The sequence below is a fragment of the Diabrotica undecimpunctata genome, chromosome 5 (genome assembly GCF_040954645.1).
Source record: "Diabrotica undecimpunctata isolate CICGRU chromosome 5, icDiaUnde3, whole genome shotgun sequence".
Taxonomy (NCBI): Eukaryota; Metazoa; Arthropoda; class Insecta; order Coleoptera; family Chrysomelidae; genus Diabrotica; species Diabrotica undecimpunctata.
In genome coordinates, this window is record NC_092807.1 from 19,038,916 (window position 1) to 19,064,256 (window position 25,341).

Genomic DNA, 25,341 nt, shown 5'->3' on the forward strand with positions numbered 1-25,341 from the left:
GAAAATATTGTGGGGCTGGAAATGTTGGTATCTGAGTTATTGCGAAGATTCGGAATATTTGACTTATCTGAAAAGTGAAAGGCAAAGATATCTGCAATATGTTGATCATCGGTAACTGTATGATCCTGCAGGGAGATGGCGGTAATTTTGCTGGATGTATTATGACCTTTCATACGTCTTATCTTTGGCCACATTTGCACGGGAGACGTATCTTTTGTGATTGAACTAACGTACTGATTCCATGAGGCTTTCTTACTTTCTTTTAAAAATACTCTTTCTTTAAAATACTTTATTAGAATTTATTTAATGCTTTTTTGCATTGTTTGACAGCTATTTTGCACGACATTCCATCACGGAACAGGTTTCTTGGAAGGATCATTCGCGCATTTACCAATACATTCCTCGGCAGATTCAGTTAAACAGTTAATTAATAGTTTTACATCTGTATCTATATCATTGTTAAAAAGTAATTCATCGGTTTTTCCCTTAACAGTGGTTCTAAAAAGATCCCAGTTTGCTTGAGTGATTTTCCATTTTGTTATAATTCTTGAGGGCATTTTTGACTGGTCAGAGATGAGAATAGGAAAATGATTACTATCATAGAGACTGTTTAATGTGTACCATGAAAGTAAAGGAAATATTCCGGGATTAAAAAAAGATAAAATCTATGGAAGAGAAACTACCTGTTTAGATGTGAAAGCATGTACTACTTCCTGAATTTAGTAAGTTTATATTTACGTTATTTAGGAAATTTTCGATTGTTTTACGTCTTCCAAATGTGTTTTCGGAGCCCCACATAGTATTATGTGCATTAAAGTCACCTACTAAGTTAATAGGTGTAGGAAGCTGGAAAGTTAAATCTTCAAGATCGGAACTTATTAAACAGTAGTAATCAAAGGTTTGTACTAGGTTGATCTTTGTATTTTTTGTTGAGGCGACAGATAAGCGAAAAGGATTAGTTTCCATATATATCTTTCACATAATTTCTTAATAAAAAAAACTACAGAACTATATAAACACCGTATTTATTGTAACCAATGTTATAAAATTATATACAATAAAAAATATCATTCAGTCTCACTTCGGATACTGAATATCACATGACTAAAAATATAATATAAAATTACATCCAATTTAATAATAACCACCTCTGCGTGGCGTCTTTGTAAATTTTTATAGAATTAATACTGTTTAAATAATATTTGACACGCCAAGGTGCTTATTTTTAATAATCGTTTTATATTCTCCTAGTCGCGGCAGTATTAGATGATATAAGTTTGATTACTTCGCATGCGCAGTGTAAAAATGAGCATTCGCGGTGATCAAGTTCTGTACTGATAGGGACTGCTAGTCTGGAATCTTGTTCGCGGTTACTTAGTCCGTAGTTCAGAACCAGTTCAACCGACCCTTGAGATCTGAAGAGAACTTAGAGTTCGTACATGCGCAATAGGAATTTCAAAATACTTCCAAACACTTTTATATATTCATCGCTCTGTGCTTTATACAGCTGATTCGTCAAAGTTGGCGCCTTGAACTGTTTACTTTGCGTTGTTTATTTGTGTTGTGTTGTGTTACACCATTTGGTTTCGTCGGTAAGTGGTGAATTATCTGTTATTTGTTTGTTTTTTAACAAAAAAAACTATGTTATAGGATACAAGATGGATAAAACCAGGTACTGAGGACTGAATTGAACTGAAGGTTGTTCAAAATTCGTTTGCGGTGTAAATCAATCCTGAACTGATTATGAACCGCGCTTGCGTCCAGTACTCGTACCGCGGACAAAGCTATAGATACTTCAAAAGATCATAAAATATATAGGATACAAAGAAATAATTATATCTATTATTTTATGTTTGTTTTGTATACAAGTGTTCTGAATATTTTCAGCTACCAACAATATACAAAGATTTATTATTGTATAACTTATCAAGTAAGTAAATCAAACATATTAAATCGATACATGTTTGCAAATATCAGTTTATCCAGTTTAAAAAAATTGCCAAAGAAGGTCCGTAACATTCAGAATGGACAAAGCTCTGGATTATAAACACCCAACAAACAACACGAAAAATCGTCCAAAATTAAATTAGATGGATGTGACCAAGGTATATTAGCATTATATGACGCAAAACATTGGTATGAACATTAACGGAGAGCATAATAATCATTATATGATTAAAAATATACGATACGCTGATGACACGCTAATAGTAACAGATAACCTAGCAAATTTACAGTTTTTGATGGAAAACATAAACACCCATACCAATAAGTATGGTCTAAAACTGAACATCAAAAAGACTAAATTCATGATTGTAACAAAGAAGCTATACACCAATGTGAATTTAACCATAAATAATCAGCCAGTTGAAAGAGTTACGTCCTACAAATATTTAGGGGTTTGCTTCACTGATACTAATGACCAGACAAGAGAAATCAAGAGGCGAATAGAGATAGCGAGACAATCGTTTGTCAAATTGAAAAAGTTCCTATGCAGCCGGGACATAAATATAAACTTAAGAACGAGAATGTTAAGGTGCTATGTTTTCTCCGTTCTGCTGTACGGCATGGAAGCCTGGAAACTGAAAAAGATAAACAACAAAAACATTGAGGCATTCGAGATGTGGTGTTAAAGGAGAATGTGGAAAATACGATGGACAGAAAGAGTAACAAATCAAGATGTTCTGCTGAAGACGGGGAAGGAATGCGAAGTCATAAAAACCATACAAACGAAAAAACTGGAATATCTGGGACACATAATGAGAGGAGAAAAGTACTCTCTGCTTAGACTCATATTCCAAGAAAAAATCTCGGGAAAGAGGAATGTGGGACGTAGGAGGATTTCCTGGTTGCGAAATTTAAGGGAGTGGTATAGGCGAGCGGTTTACCCCTATAAGCAGAGCATCAACCGACTAAAATTCTTTTTGCATTTCTAATGCACCAAACCTTTTTTATTCGATTCTATATATTTTTCCAAGATGAAATGTATTTTTTTTTTAATTTTTACAAGTGGGCCGGCAATTGTTATTAACAAATAACTTATACAAAAAAAGCAATTTCACCGAATTGTTTCGGAATCAATTTTTTTAGGTGTATCTCATCAAAATAAACACTTTTTCTCTCTTGATAATTTTTCGAAAAATGCTTCCTTTTCGAGTTATTTGCATTTTTTTGTTGAAAAAATGCCGTAATTAGTGATTTTTGGGATTTTTTTTTCGAAAAAACTACTAAATGAATTGCAATTTTACAGATAGCTTTATAATCTTTAAACCGTCGAGTACAAGTTAGAATATTTTGACAAGGATAAATGGTTTCTAAAAATGTGGACCCAAATATTTCGAATATGCCTTTCGAGAGTATCCCGCTAAGCGTGTACAGCGGTTGAGGTGCTGTAGGCGCCAAAAAAAATGCATCTAATGAAAAATTACCACCTTCGAAACCAGCATTATTACAACACTACTTAAGAGCAAAGTGGCAAATAAATGAATGGATTCAAGCAAAAAACAATATTATTTCATCTCTTGATCCATTAACCCATGGTTGGACAATGGAAAATAATTGTTTCGATTTTAATTATTTTGAAGGCGAAACTAGTTTAGATATGTTACAAAAGTATTTCTGCTCATGTACCGGAAAATGTTCTACGAAAAATTGTAATTGTATTTCCTATAATTTAGAATGCTGCGCAGTAGGTGCATGTACACCAGAGAATTGTAAAAATGTTAAAGACGACTTTATTGCAGACAATGAAATCAGCTTATTAGATGGAAATCCTGTTGCTGTTGACGAAAATTTTCAAATTATTGACAATGAAAACGATGTATAATTAATATTAAATTTTAATTTTATTATATTTTTCAATGAAAATTAATTATTATATTGCTTAATGTATTTCACTGTAATAAAACATTCAATAATATAGTCACCACGTATATTAAAAGAAAAATTACATTGTTATAGCATTGTAAAAAATTAATTTTAATTGTTTTAATTATAATATGTCTATATAAAAATAATTAGAAATATCTTTTTTTTTTTGATAAATTGTACGTAATATTTGTATTGAATTAATTTTTTAAATTTAAACAAATATTTCTACGTGCCGCACGCCTGTATCGCCGCAACCGCTGTACACACTTAGCGGTAGACTGCTCGAAAGGCATATTCGAAATATTTGGGTCCACGTTTTTAGCAAGAGAGAAAAAAATTATTCTTGTCAAAATATTCTAACTTGTACTCGACGGTTTAAAGATTATAAATCTATTTGTGTAGAATTGCAATTCATTTAGTAGTTTTTTAGAAAAAAAAATCCCAAAAATCACTAATTAAGGCATTTTTTCAACAAAAAAATGCAAATAACTCGAAAAGGAAGCATTTTTCGAAAAATTATCAAGAGAGAAAAAGTGTTTATTTTGATGAGATACACCTAAAAAAATTGATTCCGCAGCAATTCGGTGAAATTGCTTTTTTGTATTAGTTATTTGTTAATAACAATTGCCGGCCCACTTGTAAAAATTTTAAAAAAATACATTTCATCTTGGAAAAATATATAGAATCGAATAAAAAACGTTTGGTGCATTAGAAATGCAAAAAGAATTTTAGTCGGTATATCCTGTTTCTAAGCGTCTTTTGAGGGGTAAACCGCTCGCCTAGTATGGGTGCAGTTCAATACAGTTGTTCAGAGCTGCAGCCAACAAAGTAAAGATTGCTGTGATGGTAACCAACCTCCGATAGGAGACGGTACTGCAAGAAGAAGAAGGTATATTACGCACGGAGATTTACAATTTTCATCTTATTGAACAACAGGTTCCCACTCTTAAAAATCATCGGAAATTTGTAGAAGAATTAAACTATAAAGGTAGCAGAGAAAGTATGAGACGGGAATTTGAAACCCAATTGATCTAACAACGTCGCGTAAACAAAGTTCTCCATCTTGACCTTGGCGGTTTCAGATATTTCTGTCGACATGTACTTAAATGCTATGTTTGACAAACTATGATAGGCGGGGCAGAATCATAGACGCTCACAATTCCAACTATACCTAAGCAAGATTGAGAGGTTTGAGATAAGAACTTACAGGAAAATATTGAAAATTCTCTAGATTGACAATATAACAAATAGACAAGTTCTCGATCATTCAAGCAAAGAAAGAGAGCTACTCCCCACCATCAAAGTGCGCAAAGCATTATACCTTCGACACCTATTAAGGAATCAAAAATATTTCCTCGCCAAACTCGTAATAACAGGTAAAACAAAAGGAAAACGCGGAGTCTAGAGGAAAATTATCTTGGATCCGAAATATACGACATTGGGAGGGTTTAAATAATGAAGAACTGATAAAAGCAGCAGAGAATAGAGAAAAATTTGCCGAAATCATCACCCACATTCATTAATTGAATAGGACAACAGAAGAAAAATATTATTTTTATTATTGAATTTTATTGAAAACTTTAATGTTTTATACTGATCGTTTAGCGGCGTGCATACATATAACGGTTGGAGGGTACAATGCAAGCGCAGGGTTAGGGACCCCTGTAATAGACTCTTCGTTTTATTTACTTGTGGTATGTCCGTTCGCCACCGCGCTTATTACCGTTACCGCGATCATAACCGCTGCATATAGGAGTATTTGAACGATATAGGCGGCCAAAAGTAGATTTTTCAAAACAATAAGTACTTCTACGAAAATAAGTAAATGAGGTACATGACACTTCCACGAATAAAATCCATCCCCTCCCGACCCCCCTCCATGACTGTCAACTGTCACTACTGTCAGTGATTTCATCTTGTCACATTGTGCACTTTTATCTGTTCTCGGCGCTCTATAAACTTTATTTACAAAGTGATATTGTATGTTATTAAGTTTGTTTGTGGTGTAAAATATCATGGAAACTCAAACAAGAGGTTAGTAATTTATGAAATGTATTAAAATTTCTTTTATTTATTGATTTATGAATTCATTTTTATTGCTCTGAAAATAGGTTGTTTTTTATCTAAATTTTCTCAAAAACAATTACTTGTGTAGCTGATTTTTAGTACTATCGGAATAGATCCGGCAATAATTTTTTTATTATCCATAATTCAATGTTTTATCTATTAGAAAATCAAAGATTTAGTCCCGGATAATTAAAATTTTAGTACTTTGAAAATTATGAGGTTAATTTTCCGAAAATATTTTTGGCTTTAAACGAAATATTTATTTGTTTTAGATTCACGGGATGTATCTGGGATAAGGATTGTAACTAGAAAATGCTTGTTCGACCGCATGAAAAGTGAAAATTTACCTAATTTTGAAGAAAAACTAAATTACTTAGAAAATCAGCTTTTGTGTAACGAAGACTACACTAATGACCAAATAGAAACACTGAAAACAAATTTTGCGCATTTTAAGTCAGAAATAAAGAAAAGATGGACTAACGCTCATAACAAACAAAATATATTTCTTAAATACAATTATTCTTGGTTCGAAGGGACCGTTGCAATTCCCTTTACAGACAGTCTGACAAATCAACCAGGACGACCGCATAAAACTTTTGCAGATCTCAGTGAAAGAAGTAAACGAAGAAGAACTGAAGATCTTCGCTTCAACTTTAACGAAGACATTATAATACATGCTGCCCAAGTGAAGTTGCAAAAAACAGGAAAGAGAGATGCTTCCAATGTACTCAAAGAAATCATAAGTTCACCAACTCGCGCATCAAAGTATAAAAAGGCATACAATTGCAAAAAGTCTTTCGGAGATAAAATTAGCCCTTTGACTATCCAGGAAGCAAGTCGAATGATTATAGACGCAGACCTAACACGCACACAGTATATTACAAGAAGCACAAAAAGAAAAAAAGAAATGCTATCCGCCATCTGAAGCTTGCATGGTAACTAGCACTAGTGCGGAAGCTAAATTGCAGCCTTTGATCAACCTTACCGTTAGGCGGTTATCGGAGTACCTGGAGAGGTATTACTAAAATTAAAGGATCAAGAACGCAACACCCTAGAATTAATCTACAAATGGGGCTGTGATGGGTCTCAGCAATCGCAGTACAAACAAAAGTTTGATAGTGATGCGGACAGTGATACGAACATCTTTCAAAGCTGCTTTGTTCCTTTAAAATTAGTATGTGGACAAAAACATGAAAAAACTGTATGGAAAAACCACACACACTCATCTCCTAGGTTTTGCCGGCCAATAAGGTTTAGGTTCGTTAAAGAGACTAATGATATTACGCAAGAGGAAATCGATTATGTCAATACTTCTATTAACTCTCTCGTTGCAACTGATTTTGACATATGTGGCCAACAATTTAGGGTCAAACATGAATTGATAATGACAATGGTGGACGGAACGCTTTGCAACGCTGCCAGAGGAACTGCGTCGACAAGTAGATGTTACATTTGTGGTGCAACTTCAAAACACTACAACAATTTAGATATAGCAAAGTATGTTGATGATGGAGCAATTCAATTTGAACTCTCTGTATTGCATGCCAAGGTACGACTATTGGAAAGTATTCTGCATTTAGCGTACAAACTGCCAGTGAAAAAATATAGAGCAAGAAAATAGAGAAGCCGAAAAACAATTGGAAAAAGAAAGGAAGCAAGAAATCTAGGAAAGGTTCCGTAAAGAAACTGGATTGCTTTTGGACATGCCAAAGGCGAATTTCGGTAACACAAATGACGGAAACACAAGTCGAAGATTTTTCGAGGATCAAAAAATGCCATCAGAAATTACAGGTATTAGTTACGAATTAATATACAGGTTAAAAGTCATTTTGGAGACTCTTTCAAGCTACCACAAAATTGATCATGAACAATATGACAGTTACTGTTCGTTTATACAGTATACTCCCTCTATAACGAACACGGTTATTACGAGGTTTAAAGCAGTTAAAAATAACAAGAGTTCTTAACATTGCAGAAGCAATAGTTTATGTTATCCCTGAAAATATGCTTTATACATTATGTAGTTGGAAAAAAATATAAGTACAGATTTTTTGTTTTAACGTATATCATTGATAATAAAAGTAAACAACTCTTTTATGTTTTAATATATTTCATTGACAATAAAAGTAAATAACTTTTTTTCAAAAACGCCATTCAAACAATATTTATTAGTATCTTATATTGCTCCGAATGGCTTCACTATAGGAAGTTAATGGTTTAGAAAACTACAGATTCATATGTATGCACAGTATTATTATTGTCTGATATAACGAGATCGGCTTATAACGAGGTAATTAGTCTGTTATTTCAGTTCTCGTTATAGAGGGAGTTTACTGTATATTGATCTCTACCCATGGTATCCCATGACGCCTACATTGCACAAAATACTCGTGCATGGTGCAATCATTATCAAAAATGCATTATTGCCAATTGGACAGCTCGCCTAAGAAGCCGCAGAAGCGCGTAACAAGCACTTCCGGTGTTATCGCCAAGATTTTTCAAGGAAATTTTCAAGAGAAAGCTGCAACAGGGATATTTTCAATCTCTTACTTTTGAGTACTGACCCTTTGATGAGTTGTAGAAGGCCAATACGAAAAGAAAGAAAAATAGTTTTCTATCTGAAATCTTGCGAATGTTGTTACCCGCCGATCCGAACCTAGCTGGGTACTCTTCCCGAAGCGAAGAAAAACATTTGCCTTTTGATAAAAGTGTTCGATAACACTGTTATTAATAGCAATCAAACACATATACAATAGCAAGTTTTATCGGATAGGAATATTTTTAACATTTTGATTTTAAAATAATAATAATAAAACTCATAATAATAATAAAATAATTTGTTTAAGGCATTAAATACATACGCCTGTTCCGCGCTAAGCTACTCATTTGGTATTATAAAGTGGTCAAAAACGGATATAGAGAGTCTTCAGCGGAAAGTAAGAACACTTCTCACAAAGGCGCAAAAACACCATCCACGCAGTGCAGTAGAGAGTACAACATTACCGCGATATCAAGGGGAAAGAGGACTTATGGACATAGGTGAGCAATTGGATAAACAGGTTGCTAATTTAAGAACTTATTTTCAGGTGCAGGCTGAGACATCTACCTTACATCAAGCAATTTGCGCAATAGATGACACAACGCCGCTAAAACTGAGGGAACAAGAAATGCGCATAAACCACCTGACTCAGCAAGAAAAAATGCGCACCTGGGTGAGTAAACCTCTGCATGGGCGACATCTCAATGAGTTCATCCAAGAATATGTCGACAATACAGCGTCGAACTATTGGTTGACATCAGGAAAGATGTTTCCCGAGACTGGGGGTTTCCTACTTGCCATTCAGGATCAGGTTATTCCAACTAAAAATTACCTGAAATATATTGTTAAAGATCCTCAAGTCCAAAATGACAAATGCCGATATGGATGCCAAGCCTAAGAAACCATCCAACATCTTACCGGTGGCTGCCAGGCATTTGTCGGTACTGATTATAAAGAACGTCATGACTCAGTAGGAAAGATTATCCACCAAGAACTAGCTGACAAACTGGAACTTTTCCAAACCGACCATCTTCCTTATTATCAATACGTCCCTGATAGAATGCTTGAAAATGACAACTACAAGCTATACTGGGACCGCACTGTGCTTACAGACCAACCAGTGGCCCATAATAGACCCTATCTCATACTACTTAATAAAATTACTAGGCAAACAACACTTATTGATGTGGCGATACATAACACCAATAATTTACGTGTTAAATACAACGAAAAGATCGCCAAGTACAGAGATCTAGAGATACAAATCAGGAGACAATGAAGAATGGAAAGTACCCAGACAGTACCTATTATTCTATCTACTACTGGTGTTATTCCCAAAAACCTCCTAGAGAACATAAAACAGCTGGGTCTAAATGAACATCTCTATAAGGCCATACAGAAAGCTGTACTACTCTCAACATCCAGATGTGTACGAAAATTTTTGGGAGATACTCTAGCATACCAAGTCACCTAGAGCTCGATAACGCGGGAAGAGTCCCACCAGAGATCAATCCTTGTGATACCGTAGGTATCTGGGATGAGTGAATTTTCCCCTTAGAGGGAGTGTGAGCCGTATGGCTAAATCTGGATAAAATAAAGTATTTCTTGTTAATAAATATTGTTTTTATAAAAACTATTCGTTTGGCTTAGTAACATTTTTTTAAACACAATAAAATACAAAAATGATTTTGGCCGCCTGGATCGTTCAAATAGCCCTATATGCGCTGGTATTAAAATTGATTTTTTTTTTAATAATAGCTAGATAATGGCAAATCGTAATAACTTAATTTTCTTTGTAATAGTAGATAGGACCAAATAAAAAAATCAAAAGAGTATTTTTTAAAATATTGTGTATTCGCTCCGTGCGTGACCATGGTAGGGGTACCTTGAAACGATGCCAGCGTGCGTAGCGGCGAAATATGACAAAATTGGAATCATGGAATCTTTATACGCATAAATTTTATCAAAAATGTGTGCAAATACATGTTGCGTATTTAATTGTGATAATAATAGCAAAAATAGTAAGTGTAGTTTTTATAGGTTCCCAAAGATTACATCTAAATTAGAGAAAAGAAAAAGATGGATCCGTGCTATTAATATGAAAAAATATCACATAACCTCATTTTTATGCAATTGAAATAGGAAATATTTAAATAATTTACCTTAAATGATATTTTATAAGACTTCAAGCTAACTGCAGAGTGCCTGATTACTTTAGCTTTTATATCATACCTTTTACTATTACTGTTTTTAATTATATGCTTTTTCACGTGAAAAACTTGATTTGCCAGTACTAGATTTTTCCCTTTCTTTTCCGTTTGGGGTTAAAAAGATATATTATGATGAATTTTGAGAAACCCAGTTTTTAATACTACATTTATTTTGTACATAAACTGAAAAAATATAATTAAAAAGTTAATTATTAATAATTGTCAATTTCGCCTGTATTTAACAATGTCAAACATATGTCATATGTTTAACCTGAAAATTGGTAGGTCCAAAACAGTCAGATGACGGCGGTAGGTGTCGCGTCAGTCACGCAGGGAGCGAATATAAGATACTAAACTCGGAAATAGCATCTTGAAAAACAAAGTAAATAACAAAAGTTAAGCCTCAAGACCTTCATGCACCTAAAACAGTCTCTTAATAAAGATACATTTCCGGTAAAACCAAAAAAATGTATTTATAACTTGACATAGGTTAACCGATATGATATCACGTGTTTATAATGTCCGAAAAAATATTAGGGATAATATACTAACGACGCCAGTCAACTGGCATTAAAAAAAAACAACAAATTCTAGATAAGTCAAAAATATAAAGTCAAAAATAATACACAACCCGTTCGTGGAAAATTTTCGAAAATTTGTTGTATTTTCGAATATTTTTAAAAAAAGTTAATGGTTCACATAATTTATCCGATATGATAATTGTGTTTGTATTTGTTGTTAAACGTCACAGCCGTACTAATCATGTAGTCAATATTTATGCAAAAATTAAGTGGCGCACACTAAAGTAATTTATTATGTCTATGTTGGATTAAAAATGTAAGAATTATTTTATACTCCACAATGTGTTGCATTAAATATTGATTATTTTCTAATTTATAAAAAGTTAAATGAAATAAATAAGGGTTCAAATATAAACAGGTAAAATATTCTAATTTTTCCTTATTTTGTGTGCACCATTTGATTTTGTCTATTTTTCGTCTGGAGTTAGTTTTAACAGGGTTCGTAAATATTAAATTATTATAATAATTATAATCATAATAAATATAAAATTATAAAAAATGACAAAAAAATATATCTGAGCTCTTCGGTAAGTCAAAGCACCATTTATGTATATGTAAGTATTATTAGTGATAAAATATCGAAGCGTGTTATAAACTACACAAAAAGATAATGAATAAGATTTTTTTTGCATCCTGGAAACAAAAATACCACTGGATTATGGATATAAATCCACATATAGGAGATGGCTCAACAGGGAGTTCTCCCTGGGGATTGCACTGCCGAGCATCTACCATTGAGTGAAGTAGCTGGCCGCAGCAGTTCTAATGCACCTTCCAATTTCCTTCCTAAACTCTGTTACGCAAATTCAACCCCAAGGAGCCAACATGAAGCACAACAAAAACCGATCCCTTACTAGCGTTCATGCGGCGTGAACTAACTAAAGTAGCAGCTGCTGCTTTCGTTCAGTTTTGGTAGCTACTAATGTGGGCACGATCAAGTGAGCTAAGGATGCCTCAACAGGGAAGTCCCCTAGATTGCACTGCCGAGCATCTACCATTGAGTGGAGTAGCTGGCCTCAGATGTTCTACTGCACCTTCCAATTTCCTTCCTAAACTCTGTTACGCAAATTCAACCCCAAGGAGCCAACATGAAGCACAACAACAATCGATCCCTTACTAGCGTTCATGCTGCGTGAACTAAATAAAGTAGCAGCTGCTGCTTTCGCTCAGTTTTGGTAGTTACTAATGTGGGCACGATCAAGTGAGCTAAGGATGCCTCAACAGGGAAGTCCCCAAGATTGCACTGCAGAGAATCTACCATTGAGTGGAGTAGCTGGCCTCAGATGTTCTATTGCGCCTTCCAATTTCCTTCCTAAACTCTGTTACGCAAATTCAACCCCAAGGAGCCAACATGAAGCACAACAAAAACCGATCCCTTACTAGCTAGCGTTCATGCGGCGTGAACTAACTAAAGTAGCAGCTGCTGCTTTCGTTCAGTTTTGGTAGCTACTAATGTGGAAACGATCAAGCGAGCTAAGGATGCCTCAACAGGGAGGTCCCCGAGATTGCATTGCAGAGCATCTACCATTGAGTGGAGTAGCTGGCCTCAGATGTTCTACTACACCTTCCAATTTCCTTCCTAACCTGTGTTAGGATCTCTGACCATTCCCTGAATAGCGTTGATAGGATGTGAACTAAATGAACTAATAACTGCTGCTTTCGCTCAGTTTTGGTCGCTTCTAATGTGGGCACGACCGAGCGAACTAGGGATGGCTTAACAGGGAGGTCTCCAAGATTGGAGCGCGAAGATGGGCGCTGGATCTTCGCTGGAAACGCTGGAGGAGGTTTTCTGTGAGCATATGATATAGCAAAAAAAGATTTACTTAACACAAATTCTTTAGATGTACTAAACTTCCTGAGACGGAAAGGACAGGCCTGTATAAGATACCTTAAATCATCAGAACTTGCAGGTCACATTGTTCTGTCCTAAACGTAGTAACAGTAACATTATCACTATATATACACTAGTTGTTTCCGTTGTGCTTTTGTTTTAAGAGCCTATTTAAACAGATAATCACTTATGATATTAACAAAATATGATCTTTAGGAGTTCATCTTAAAACTAACGTAACCTCAATTGACAATTTAACTGCAACTGTAGTGATTAACGTTATCACCGTTTGAGATGCTTCGAATGCTTAAGTTTTCGGTGGTTTCGTTGGCACTATCAGTTGCTTTTAACTCACTGTATCTCGCTTTCTACATTAACGAACCCTGCTTTTTACGAATTCTTATTTCTACCTTAATACTAACGATATTTTGGCTTAGTAACGTAACCTCAATTGACAATTTAACAGCAACCGCTGTGATTGACGGTATCACCGTGTGCGATGCTTCCGATGCTTAAATTCACTGTCTCTTCGTTGGCAGTGTCAGTTGCTTCTAACTCACTGGATCTCGCCATCATGTCATCTTCATACACTTTCAGAGTGGACGTGACGCCTTGCAGTCTCAGAAGTCCCTGTGCGATTCGTTCAAATATCATACCCACGCCCTTAAAAAATATAAAGATTGATTATTTCATAATGTTCATATTAACCGTAATAAAATAACTGTTTATAATAGTAATAATCCATGTTTAATTTCTCATGGGATGTGTTTATTTACCTCCAAACTCTTGGTTATGTTTGCATGAGGACTATGTAAATTGTGTAGAAGGTATTTTATATGAAACACAATACAGTTTGGCATATCTACTTGGTGATTTTAACCTACCAAATATTCATTGCGAAAATGATGAATATGGTTTAAGACCGATTGGAAATATTACTAACAAAGTTGAATGTATTTCAGAAAGTTTTGCTTTTTTAAATTTCTTTCAATTAAATAGTGTACCAAACTGTAATGGGGGTTTTTTAGATCATATTTTTTCTAGTCTAAATAACATTGAAATTGAAATTGCTGATCAATATTTATTAAAATGTGATAACTATCATCCAGCCTTGTCCTTTGACATTATTTTAAATGTTATTTTTGACTCTCTTAGCTATGATTATTTCTATTTTAACTTTAAAAAGGCTAATTATATCCTTATTAATGAATATTTAGGTTCAGTCGACTGGGATAGGATTTTTGATGAGACAGATGTAAATAATATCGTTGATAAATTTTATGAAGTGTAAGATTCCTGTATTAATCTATTTGTACTAAAAACTAGATGCAAAAACTCAAAATTTCCGAAATGGTACACCCCTCATTTAAAACATATATTATTTCAAAAGAAGATTGCTCATTCAAAATGCAAAATGACAGGATCTAAGAAAGATTATGATCTTTTTTCTAATTTGCATCAAGAATTTAGGGATTGTTACAAAATTACAGGGCTATATCTAAAATTTCAGTTTTCGCTAAATCTTTTGAAGAGATTGTAGCCGCAAAACTTGGTCCATTATTGAATCATACTTTAATACCCGACCAACATGGTTATATTCCAGGACGTTCTACTACTACTACCAATCTTTTAGTTTTACGAGAATTTTTGTTGGATGCTCTTGAAGGGTATGACCAGATTGATGTCATTTACACCGACTTTTCGAAGGCATTCGATAGAGTTAATCATACTGTCCTCATCTCTAAACTTTATAATGCTGGTTTACATGAAAGATTATTAGGCTGAATTGAGAGCTATCTCACAGATAGAACTCAAGTTGTACAAATTAACCAATTTTGTCATCTACTATCAATGTAACCTCTGGTGTTCCACAGAGTGGACATTTATCTCCTCTGCTTTTTAATTGTTTTGTAAATGGTATAAAAAGTGTTTTTATCATAGTAATATTCTTCTCTATGCTGATGATCTAAAAATTTATAGTCATAAAAAATTCCAATGGCTGTAATTTATTACATAATGATTTAAGTAAATTATTGGATTGGTATAACTTCAATGTTTTGAATTTGAACATAAATCAATGTAAGGTAATGCGATTTTTTAGAAACAAACATCCGATTTCACTTGGATACCACATTGGACCGAATATTTTAGAGGTAATCACAACATTTAAGGATCTTGGGGTAATTTTTGACCCTACAGTAAGCTTCAGGGACCACTTCAGCTTTAGGTTTCCTGAAAAGTAGCCCCTCTGAATTTCATAATATTTATTGTCTCAAAAATATCTACTGTTCCCGTATTAGATCTGATTATTATATATTTTGGAATATGATAGCAATATTTTGTCTCCTCATGATAAATGCTACAAAGATCTATTAAAAAGAGTACAGAAAAAGTTCTTAAGATTTATTGCTTTTAAATTAAGAATACCTGTAAATGAAATTGAATACATTGCTTTGCAATCTTTACTTAAATTGCCTACTCTTGAAAAAAGGCGAACATCGCTAGATATAGCATTTATATATAAATTAATACGAGGAGGCATTGATGCTAGTGCTCTTTTGGAAAATGTTTACTTCCGTACTCCCTGTAGAGACACCACATCCCAAGACTTATTTTATTTAAAATTTCATAATCGAACTTGTACTGTAAATAAACCCTTACAGAGAATGTGTAGAAATGCAAACAAATTTAATAGCAATGATTTTTTTCATTTATCACTAAAGAATAAGATCGAAAATACCTTTTTATGTAATCACATTGTGCTTTTATAGTTTAAGCTAAATTTAAGTAGATTTGTAAAAAAATGGCAAGTCCGTAAATAAACATTACATTACATTTAAATTCTTTCAGCCAATTACTTAATAAGCATATTGCTATCTGCATGAGACAAATAAAAGACAGATTAAAATTAAAATTTTTAATAGTAGCTAAACCTTTTGTAAGAAATATCTGGTGGACTAATAACTAACCTCCTCCGCCAATTGGGGCGCTGCGATCTCATTACCTCTAGAAAGTCTAACCGGTTTTAGTCAACTATAAAATATGTCAAATTTTGGCGCGATCAAGCCATTATTAATTTTTGACAGGTGCATTTTGACGTGTTTGGAAAACACGCATATGAACGTCATGACGCATATGAAGAAACACTATTTTAAATCTCTCATTAAATAATCTCTATTTGAGAAATAAAATGGCGAAGGAACCGAAAGAAAATCTGGTTAAAGATTATGAGACAAATACTCCTTCAGACTATACTGTCAATTTCTGGTTCGCGAATTTCTTAGTGGTAGTAGATAACCACGTTTAAAAGAATTTTTTAAAAAGCGCAATAGTCATACTTTGAACGGAATTTCTAATAAGAAAAACCTATCCTGTCGATGGGTATGACTACTTCTCAACAGTTTTGTACATTGTTTCTCAAATTAGTATCCGTTGATGAAATCTGGATACACTATTAGAGGGGTCGGCAATCTGCGCCTTTTGCAACTTTTAGCTAAAGAAACAAACGCTTATTTTGCAGAGCTTTCAGAGTTGTATTAAGTAAGCTAAAGGATTCAGTATTGACTAAAATTAAAGAATTTTCTGAAAACATTTTTCATTTCAATGGAGGTTGTTTATCAGACCATATTATGGTGTTTAATATTTCGCAATAAAATATTGAATCAAGAAGTGTACATGTCAAAGAGTTTCCTGGTTGTTTTTACAAGCGAGAAAATTAAAAAAGAAAGTCATATAAAATAAATAAAGCATCTGCACAAATATAAATAATACTTACTTGATCTGTTTTCGCGGAGCATTCCAAATATATAGCATCTATGCTTTTTGAATACGATAACGCTTCCTCTCGGGTCACCTAAAACAAATAAAAAACGATATTTTAACTTTTTAATTATCTTTATTCTTTCTCGAACTATGTCATTTTTAGATTCTTCTGGCTTTAACCCTTACTATTCTTCCCAGCTGTGCCCTATAAAATATCTAATCAAATCAACCAAATCAAATATATATATATATATATATATATATATATATATATATATATATATATATATATATATATATTGATACGATTACGGTTTATAGAAAATAATTTATAAGTTATATACTACATAATATTAGATATTTGGTTGTTTTAAATAAGTTATATACTAGAGAATTTAATAAAAATATATTTATGTGAGGGTATTTTTAATAAATTAGCATATAATTAAGTGTAAAAAGTTGTATTTTAGTAATTATAATGTGGTAGATAGATTTAAGTGAGCCATGTGCCTAGGCAACCAAAAATACTCTCGAAATTTGACAGATATTTATACTCTGAAGTGACGTTTAAGAATCATAATACGAATATAAGTGGGGTTATTATAATAATATATTGTTTGAAATGTGTATTTTATTAAATTAGAGTGTTAGTTACTAATTTAATTATATATTCTGATCTGAAAAGCCTAAATGTCAACAAAATTATTAATAGAAAAGAATGGAATTCTCTGGATCTCCGGAGATGGCCATGTTTGCGAAATGGTTTGTTCCAGAAAATTCAGACATGTATTAAATAGAACTGAATAGAACATGATATCTTACGAGATGGTTCTAGAATGTCCAAAAGATATAAATACCCGTGATTTGGATTCAAGATGGCAGTTATAGCAGTTTTTGAAAGTTTTTAGTCAGAAAAGTTTTAGATAGTGCAGTCAGAAGAGTTTTAAGAAGTTTTTAGGTCAGTTTTGGAAGTTTTTATTCAGAAGTCAGGCAGTTTTTGAAAGTTTTTAGTCAGAAGTCAAGCAGTTTATTATGAAAGTTAGTTGGAGTCAGTGAATCAAGTACAAATAGTCAAAATGTTTAATATAGTGAGTTAAATGAAGATTAAAAATTATGCATATAATTTAATGCACATTTATAATTATACACAAATAATTATTGAAGATAAAAAAAGGTATATTGGAAGAAATTAAATTATATTATGGTTGGAGATTAGTATAAATCAACTTATAATAATTGGATATTGGTATATTGAAAAGAAGAATAAATATAAATGCTGTTTGCTGGTTTGGTTGGTAGTGTATAGATGCTGGTGAAGAAAAATATATCTTAAATTGGTAGAAGCTGATAATTGAAAAAAGTAATTTCACAAAAAACAAGGAGAACTGAAGTACGAAGACATTCAGTGGTGATTAGAATCTATATACTTAGTGGAAAATAGTTCATTTAGGCATTCAGTGAAAGAAAGGTACAAAATTTTGTTAATATAATTTAGTTAGTGTCATAACAATTTCAATTTTGAAGATAGTTTGTTTAAATTTTAGATTGTCTATAGAATTTAATTAGTTTTATAAGAATATCAGTTTAAAGATAGTTTATTTTAAATTTACATTGACTAGGTTAGATATATATGTGTGTTTCATAATAGTTATAATAAAGATAATTTAAAAAAGTACTTACAAGCTAATTCTTTGAGAACCGCGATAAAAACCCTATATATTATATTATTAAAAATACTCATTGCTCATCATTCAAACAAAAAACGCATCATAACAATTTGGCACCCAACGCGGTGGCTCTCTATTTAAAAGAATTAGTTTGGGAAGATAAGTGCTCTCATATAATTAAATTAATTATCAGTAGAAAGAAAAAATTATAGATTTTATTTTTAATTATATTTGAACAAGTAAAGTCTCAAAATGTCTCAAGGAAGAAAGGTACAAGAAGCAAAAAGAATGAAGAAGATGTGGAAGTAGAAACACAACCTATACAAGAGGAGAGTTTAGTTCAAGCTCCACAAGATACTGCAGAAATGAATCCAGAAAGAGAGGAAAATGTCAATATGGCAGCTTTGATGTCATTATTGATGCAGATGAACAAGACAATGGAAGAGAATACGAAAAAAATAGAACACAAAATGGAACAGAATTCACAAGAAGTCAAAGAAGACATGAAAAAAATGGAACAGAAAATGGAAGAGAATTCAAAAGAAATCAAAGAAGACATAAAAAAATTGGAAGAGAATTCAAAAGAAGTCAAAGAAGACATGAAAAAAATGGAACAGAAATTGGAAGAGAATTATAGAAAATTAGAAAAGAAAATAGAAGATAATAATAATAAAATTGTAAAACAAATGGATAAAAAACTTGAAGCTGCAGAGAAAAAAGTAGCAAATGAAATAAAAAGTATACGGAATGACTACAAGAAAAGGATAGACAATGAGAGGACAGAAGTAAAGAGGATTATTCAAGATAATAAGATAGATATAGAACAGAAAATAGAGTTACAGAAATGTAACTTAGAAGTAAAAATTAACGAAGACAGGAGAAACACAGAAGAAAAATTAGACGATATACAACAAAATATCCAAATAAATTGTAATCAAATAAGAAATGTGGAACAGAGAATAGATGATATTTCACAAATGAGAGACATAGGGAGACCTTACTTAAATTTAACAAATGAGACTGGGATTAAATTCTCTGGTAATATAAAAAATTTGCATCCTAGAGTATACATAAATAGTTTAAAACATAAATTAAGATTTGTGAATAATATTAATGATATTAAAGATTATATTAGAGTGACATTAAATGACAATGCAGCAACTTGGTTTGCTAGTATTGAAAATGATTTAGATAACTTTCAAACATTTGAAAATAAATTTTTAAATTATTATTGGGGTGAATTAGAGCAAGCAAAGTTTAGAGAAATTCTATATTTTGGAAAGTATAATCACAATTTAAAATCAAATATGGTAGATTATGCATTAAAACTGATAACAGTTGCAAAATATTTAGAACCACCACTTAGAGAGGATGAAACAGTCTTAAATGTATCTAGACATTTTGATGCTGATGTTGTGCAAACCGTAACTGTACAAAATATTCAAACAATAGATAGTTTCATTAATTTTATTCAAAGAATACAAAGAGGCAATATGACAAGTAATACTAACAACAGAAAAAACAATAATAACTTTCAATATAAAAAAAATGATAATCAACAATATAGACAATCATATAACAATAATACTAGGTATGGTAATAATTTACAAAATTTTAATAATAATAACAGTAATCAAATTAGACAAAATTGTAATAACAATACTAGTTATAATAGACAACATTTTAATAACAGTACTAATAATAATAGACAAGATTTTAACAATAGAAGAAATACAGAGCGACCTAACTATAACAGACAGGTAAATTGTGTTCGAAGGAATAGAAGCTGCGAAGACAGGGAACGAAGTACTACAAGGCAGGAAAATGTGAGTAGAAGTCATAGTAGGGAAAGACATAGTACATCAGATCCAAGTGGTCAGATACAATCTGACAATTCTAATAATCAAAATTTTGTGCAGTAAACTTTCTGAATTACAAGTTAGGCCATTGCTATTATGAAAAACCTTCTGAATTTATTTCTTTAGATGAAGATAAAATTATTGAATCTATTAATTTAATTTATATAAATGCTTTGGCCAAAAATAAAATGATTAAAATTATGATAGATACTGGTTCAGAAAGTACATTAGTCTCGGAGAATTTTATTTTTAATACATTAAAACTATCAGATATAATAAAGATTCCAAAAATTAAAATTATTGGTGCAAATAATAAGAAGTTGGGTGAAATTGATAAACTAGCCAATTTTAAAATTAATATTCTTAATAAAGAAATTAATATGCAAGGATTTATTGTCAAGGATTTATGTGTTGATATATTAATGGGAAATGATGAATTGGAAAAGAAGAAAGTAAAGATAGATTTTGAAGAAAAAATGGTAACTTTGGAAGGGCAAATAATTAAATTTATGCAGAAAGATGAGGTAGAAGAAGGAATAAGAGTTGATAGGATATTATTAAAAGAAAATAATGATGTTTATGAAGAAGAAATGTATTTTGATGATAGGGAAATGTCCCAGAAGAATGTAAAGAATAATTATTGTAGTGAATATTTAAGGAATGGAAATTTTAAGCAGATGGATGCCTACGAGGCGGAGTGCGTAAAATTGGAAGCAAGGAATAATGAGTACATAATAAAGAATAATTTTATTTGTAAAGAAGAAGATATAATGAAAGTTTTAAATTGCCCTGAAGAATATAAATCAATAGTCATTTCCATATTGCAGCAACACAGGGGACTTGTCAATAAAGAAAATAGAATTGCACAAAATTATATCCATAGTATAAAAGTTAAAGAAGAAAAAGATTTTAAAACAAAATCATACCCAATACCATATAAATACAGAGAAGAAGTAAACAAAACAATTAATAATATGTTAGAAGATGGGATCATTGAGAAGGCAGACACACATTTTATTAACCCCATAGTAGTAGTACGAAAAAGATCAGGTGAAATCAGGTTATGTTTGGATGCAAGGAATATTAACAAGATTACTGAAAAGCAATTTGAAGCACCAATGAGTATAGATGGAATATTAGGAAGAATTACAGGAATGTCATTTTTCACTAAAATCGATTTACAGCATAGTTTCTGGTTAATACCTCTAGAAAGAAAAAGTAGACAGTATACAGGATTTCAGATAGATGGAGTAGTATATCAATTCAAAGTAGTACCATTTGGACTTCAATCATCTTGCAGTGCTCTATGTAGATGTCTTCATGATATTTTGGATCAATATGAACATTTTGTAATTCACTACATTGATGATATATTAATTTTTTCTAAAACGGCTGAAGATCATGAGAAACACCTAAAAATTATAATAAATAGATTAGACAAAGTTGGACTAAAAATAAATCAAGAAAAATGTACATTTTTTCAAAAAGAAGTCATATATCTAGGTTATAAACTTAACACTAAGGGAATCGAAATGGATCCAGAACGGACACAAGTCATTCAGGAATATAAAACACCACACAATTTAAGAACTTTAAGAGGATTTATTGGAATGATTAATTATTATAAAAGGATGATACCAGATCTAAGTATAAAAGAAATTCCATTACTTGAACTACTGAGAAAAGGTGTAAAATGGAGATGGGATCAGAGAAGAGAACTAGCATTCCAAGAAATTAAAAACATTTTTCTGTCAAATTTAAAAATATATTATCCTGACTACACACAGCCATTCATATTAAGAACAGATGCATCTATAGAGAGATTATCAGGGGTATTATTACAAATACATGATGGGGTCGAATACCCAATACAATTCATTTCAAGAATTACAAAGCCACATGAAAAGGGTTACTCAGTTTCAGAATTAGAACTAGCAAGTATAATACACTGTGTTACAAAATTAAGATTTTATTTGTTGGGTAATGAATTTACAATAGAAACAGATCACCAAGCTTTAACGTCTATATTAAATAACAAATATGGAAACAGTAGAATACATCGGTGGAGTCTAATACTTAGTGAATACTGCTTTGAAATCAAATACATTTCTGGAAAATCCAATATAGTGGCAGATGCTTTATCAAGGTTAGAAAATACATCACAAAAAGGGCAGCGAACAATAAAAATTGGATTAAATCAATTAGTAGAAAGTACAGGATTATATTCTAAAGAAGAAATTATAAGAGATCAGATCAATTTGAGTGAAAAACAAAAAGTCCTTAGGAAAGATGGGGTATATTATAAAATAATAAATGGCATAGAAGTATATGTAATAACTAGAACTTTAGCAAAGAAAATATTGAAAAATTTACATAACGATTATATGCATATTGGTTCAAGAAAGCTATGGATGCTATTTAGGGACAATTATTTTGCAAAGAATGACATAAGTATAGCAAAAGAAATTATTAACCAATGCCCAATATGTCAACTAACAAAGAAAAGAATATAAAAAAACTTACTGATAGATCCATTTCATAGATAGATGGTAGATTTCTTTGTTGTGAATAAATTTGACATCATACTTGTTGAATTTTGTACATATGGAAATTGTTGGGTACCCTAAAAATCATAATTTGGGGTTAGATACAGAATTGATTGTGTAAATGTCTTTATAAAAAGTGTAAAACTTACCAATTCATATGGATGAAAGCCTGTTGAATGGAAATAATTCCTAGATTTTGTCTATAAACAAACAGAACACCATATCGATTATATTTTAATTAAGGTTATATTTTATTCTCTGATATCGCATCCATTGCTCCATTTGACATGACAGTTTGACCATAGAATAGCCGAACTGTGCTCCGTTGTTCTCTGTTTTGACATAGACAGCGAACAGGGATGTATTTAACACATTTTAAATAAAAAAAAAATTGATTTATTAAATTTAATAAGGTATGAGAAAATTAATATTTAAAAAAATAATAAGTAAATTATTTATTTTAAATATTATTTTGGGGTATTGATACGATTACGGTTTATAGAAAATAATTTATAAGTTATATACTACATAATATTAGATATTTGGTTGTTTTAAATAAGTTATATACTAGAGAATTTAATAAAAATATATTTATGTGAGGGTATTTTTAATAAATTAGCATATAATTAAGTGTAAAAAGTTGTATTTTAGTAATTATAATGTGGTAGATAGATTTAAGTGAGCCATGTGCCTAGGCAACCAAAAATACTCTCGAAATTTGACAGATATTTATACTCTGAAGTGACGTTTAAGAATCATAATACGAATATAAGTGGGGTTATTATAATAATATATTGTTTGAAATGTGTATTTTATTAAATTAGAGTGTTAGTTACTAATTTAATTATATATTCTGATCTGAAAAGCCTAAATGTCAACAAAATTATTAATAGAAAAGAATGGAATTCTCTGGATCTCCGGAGATGGCCATGTTTGCGAAATGGTTTGTTCCAGAAAATTCAGACATGTATTAAATAGAACTGAATAGAACATGATATCTTACGAGATGGTTCTAGAATGTCCAAAAGATATAAATACCCGTGATTTGGATTCAAGATGGCAGTTATAGCAGTTTTTGAAAGTTTTTAGTCAGAAAAGTTTTAGATAGTGCAGTCAGAAGAGTTTTAAGAAGTTTTTAGGTCAGTTTTGGAAGTTTTTATTCAGAAGTCAGGCAGTTTTTGAAAGTTTTTAGTCAGAAGTCAAGCAGTTTATTATGAAAGTTAGTTGGAGTCAGTGAATCAAGTACAAATAGTCAAAATGTTTAATATAGTGAGTTAAATGAAGATTAAAAATTATGCATATAATTTAATGCACATTTATAATTATACACAAATAATTATTGAAGATAAAAAAAGGTATATTGGAAGAAATTAAATTATATTATGGTTGGAGATTAGTATAAATCAACTTATAATAATTGGATATTGGTATATTGAAAAGAAGAATAAATATAAATGCTGTTTGCTGGTTTGGTTGGTAGTGTATAGATGCTGGTGAAGAAAAATATATCTTAAATTGGTAGAAGCTGATAATTGAAAAAAGTAATTTCACAAAAAACAAGGAGAACTGAAGTACGAAGACATTCAGTGGTGATTAGAATCTATATACTTAGTGGAAAATAGTTCATTTAGGCATTCAGTGAAAGAAAGGTACAAAATTTTGTTAATATAATTTAGTTAGTGTCATAACAATTTCAATTTTGAAGATAGTTTGTTTAAATTTTAGATTGTCTATAGAATTTAATTAGTTTTATAAGAATATCAGTTTAAAGATAGTTTATTTTAAATTTACATTGACTAGGTTAGATATATATGTGTGTTTCATAATAGTTATAATAAAGATAATTTAAAAAAGTACTTACAAGCTAATTCTTTGAGAACCGCGATAAAAACCCTATATATTATATTATTAAAAATACTCATTGCTCATCATTCAAACAAAAAACGCATCATAACAATATATATATATATATAAATATTTTCTCAACCCATCTAAAACATATTTATATATTTTTTCCAAACGTCACAAGTACTTCTTTTTTCTTACTCTTATTACATATATATATATATATATATATATATATATATATATATATATATATATATATATATATATATATATATATATATATATATATATGCCCGAAGAAGCTGAAGCTGTTTTCTCTTGAAGATCCTTTTTGTGTGGAGATTTTGGGTTTGGTTTTACAGTTTCCTTATTCCCATACTCCTTAAGTATTCTTTCACTTGTTGTCTCCATCTCAGTTTAGGTCTAGTTATACCAGTCATTACTTTATATGTTACATTCAGTAAATTCATTGCTTGGTAGTTTTTGTATATTCTATGGTCTCCTTGTTTTAGGATTGTCACTATAATTCCCTTCTTCCATTATTCGGGAATTATTTCTATG

The 25,341-nt window shown here is 31.4% G+C and overlaps 1 protein-coding gene across 1 annotated transcript in view; it reads right to left on the minus strand.

Annotated features, from left to right (window-relative positions):
• Positions 1–1,009: 1,009 nt before the first annotated feature.
• LOC140441139 (uncharacterized) overlaps positions 1,010–25,341 on the minus strand; it is a 55,295-nt gene continuing 30,963 nt past the window's right edge. The window contains exons 4-5 of the mRNA XM_072531603.1: positions 16,874–16,951; positions 1,010–13,761 (exon numbers count right to left, since the gene is read on the minus strand). Coding sequence (XP_072387704.1) covers positions 13,558–13,761; positions 16,874–16,951 — 282 coding nt within the window. The 3' untranslated portion in view covers positions 1,010–13,557. The remainder of the gene's footprint in view (positions 13,762–16,873; positions 16,952–25,341) is intronic.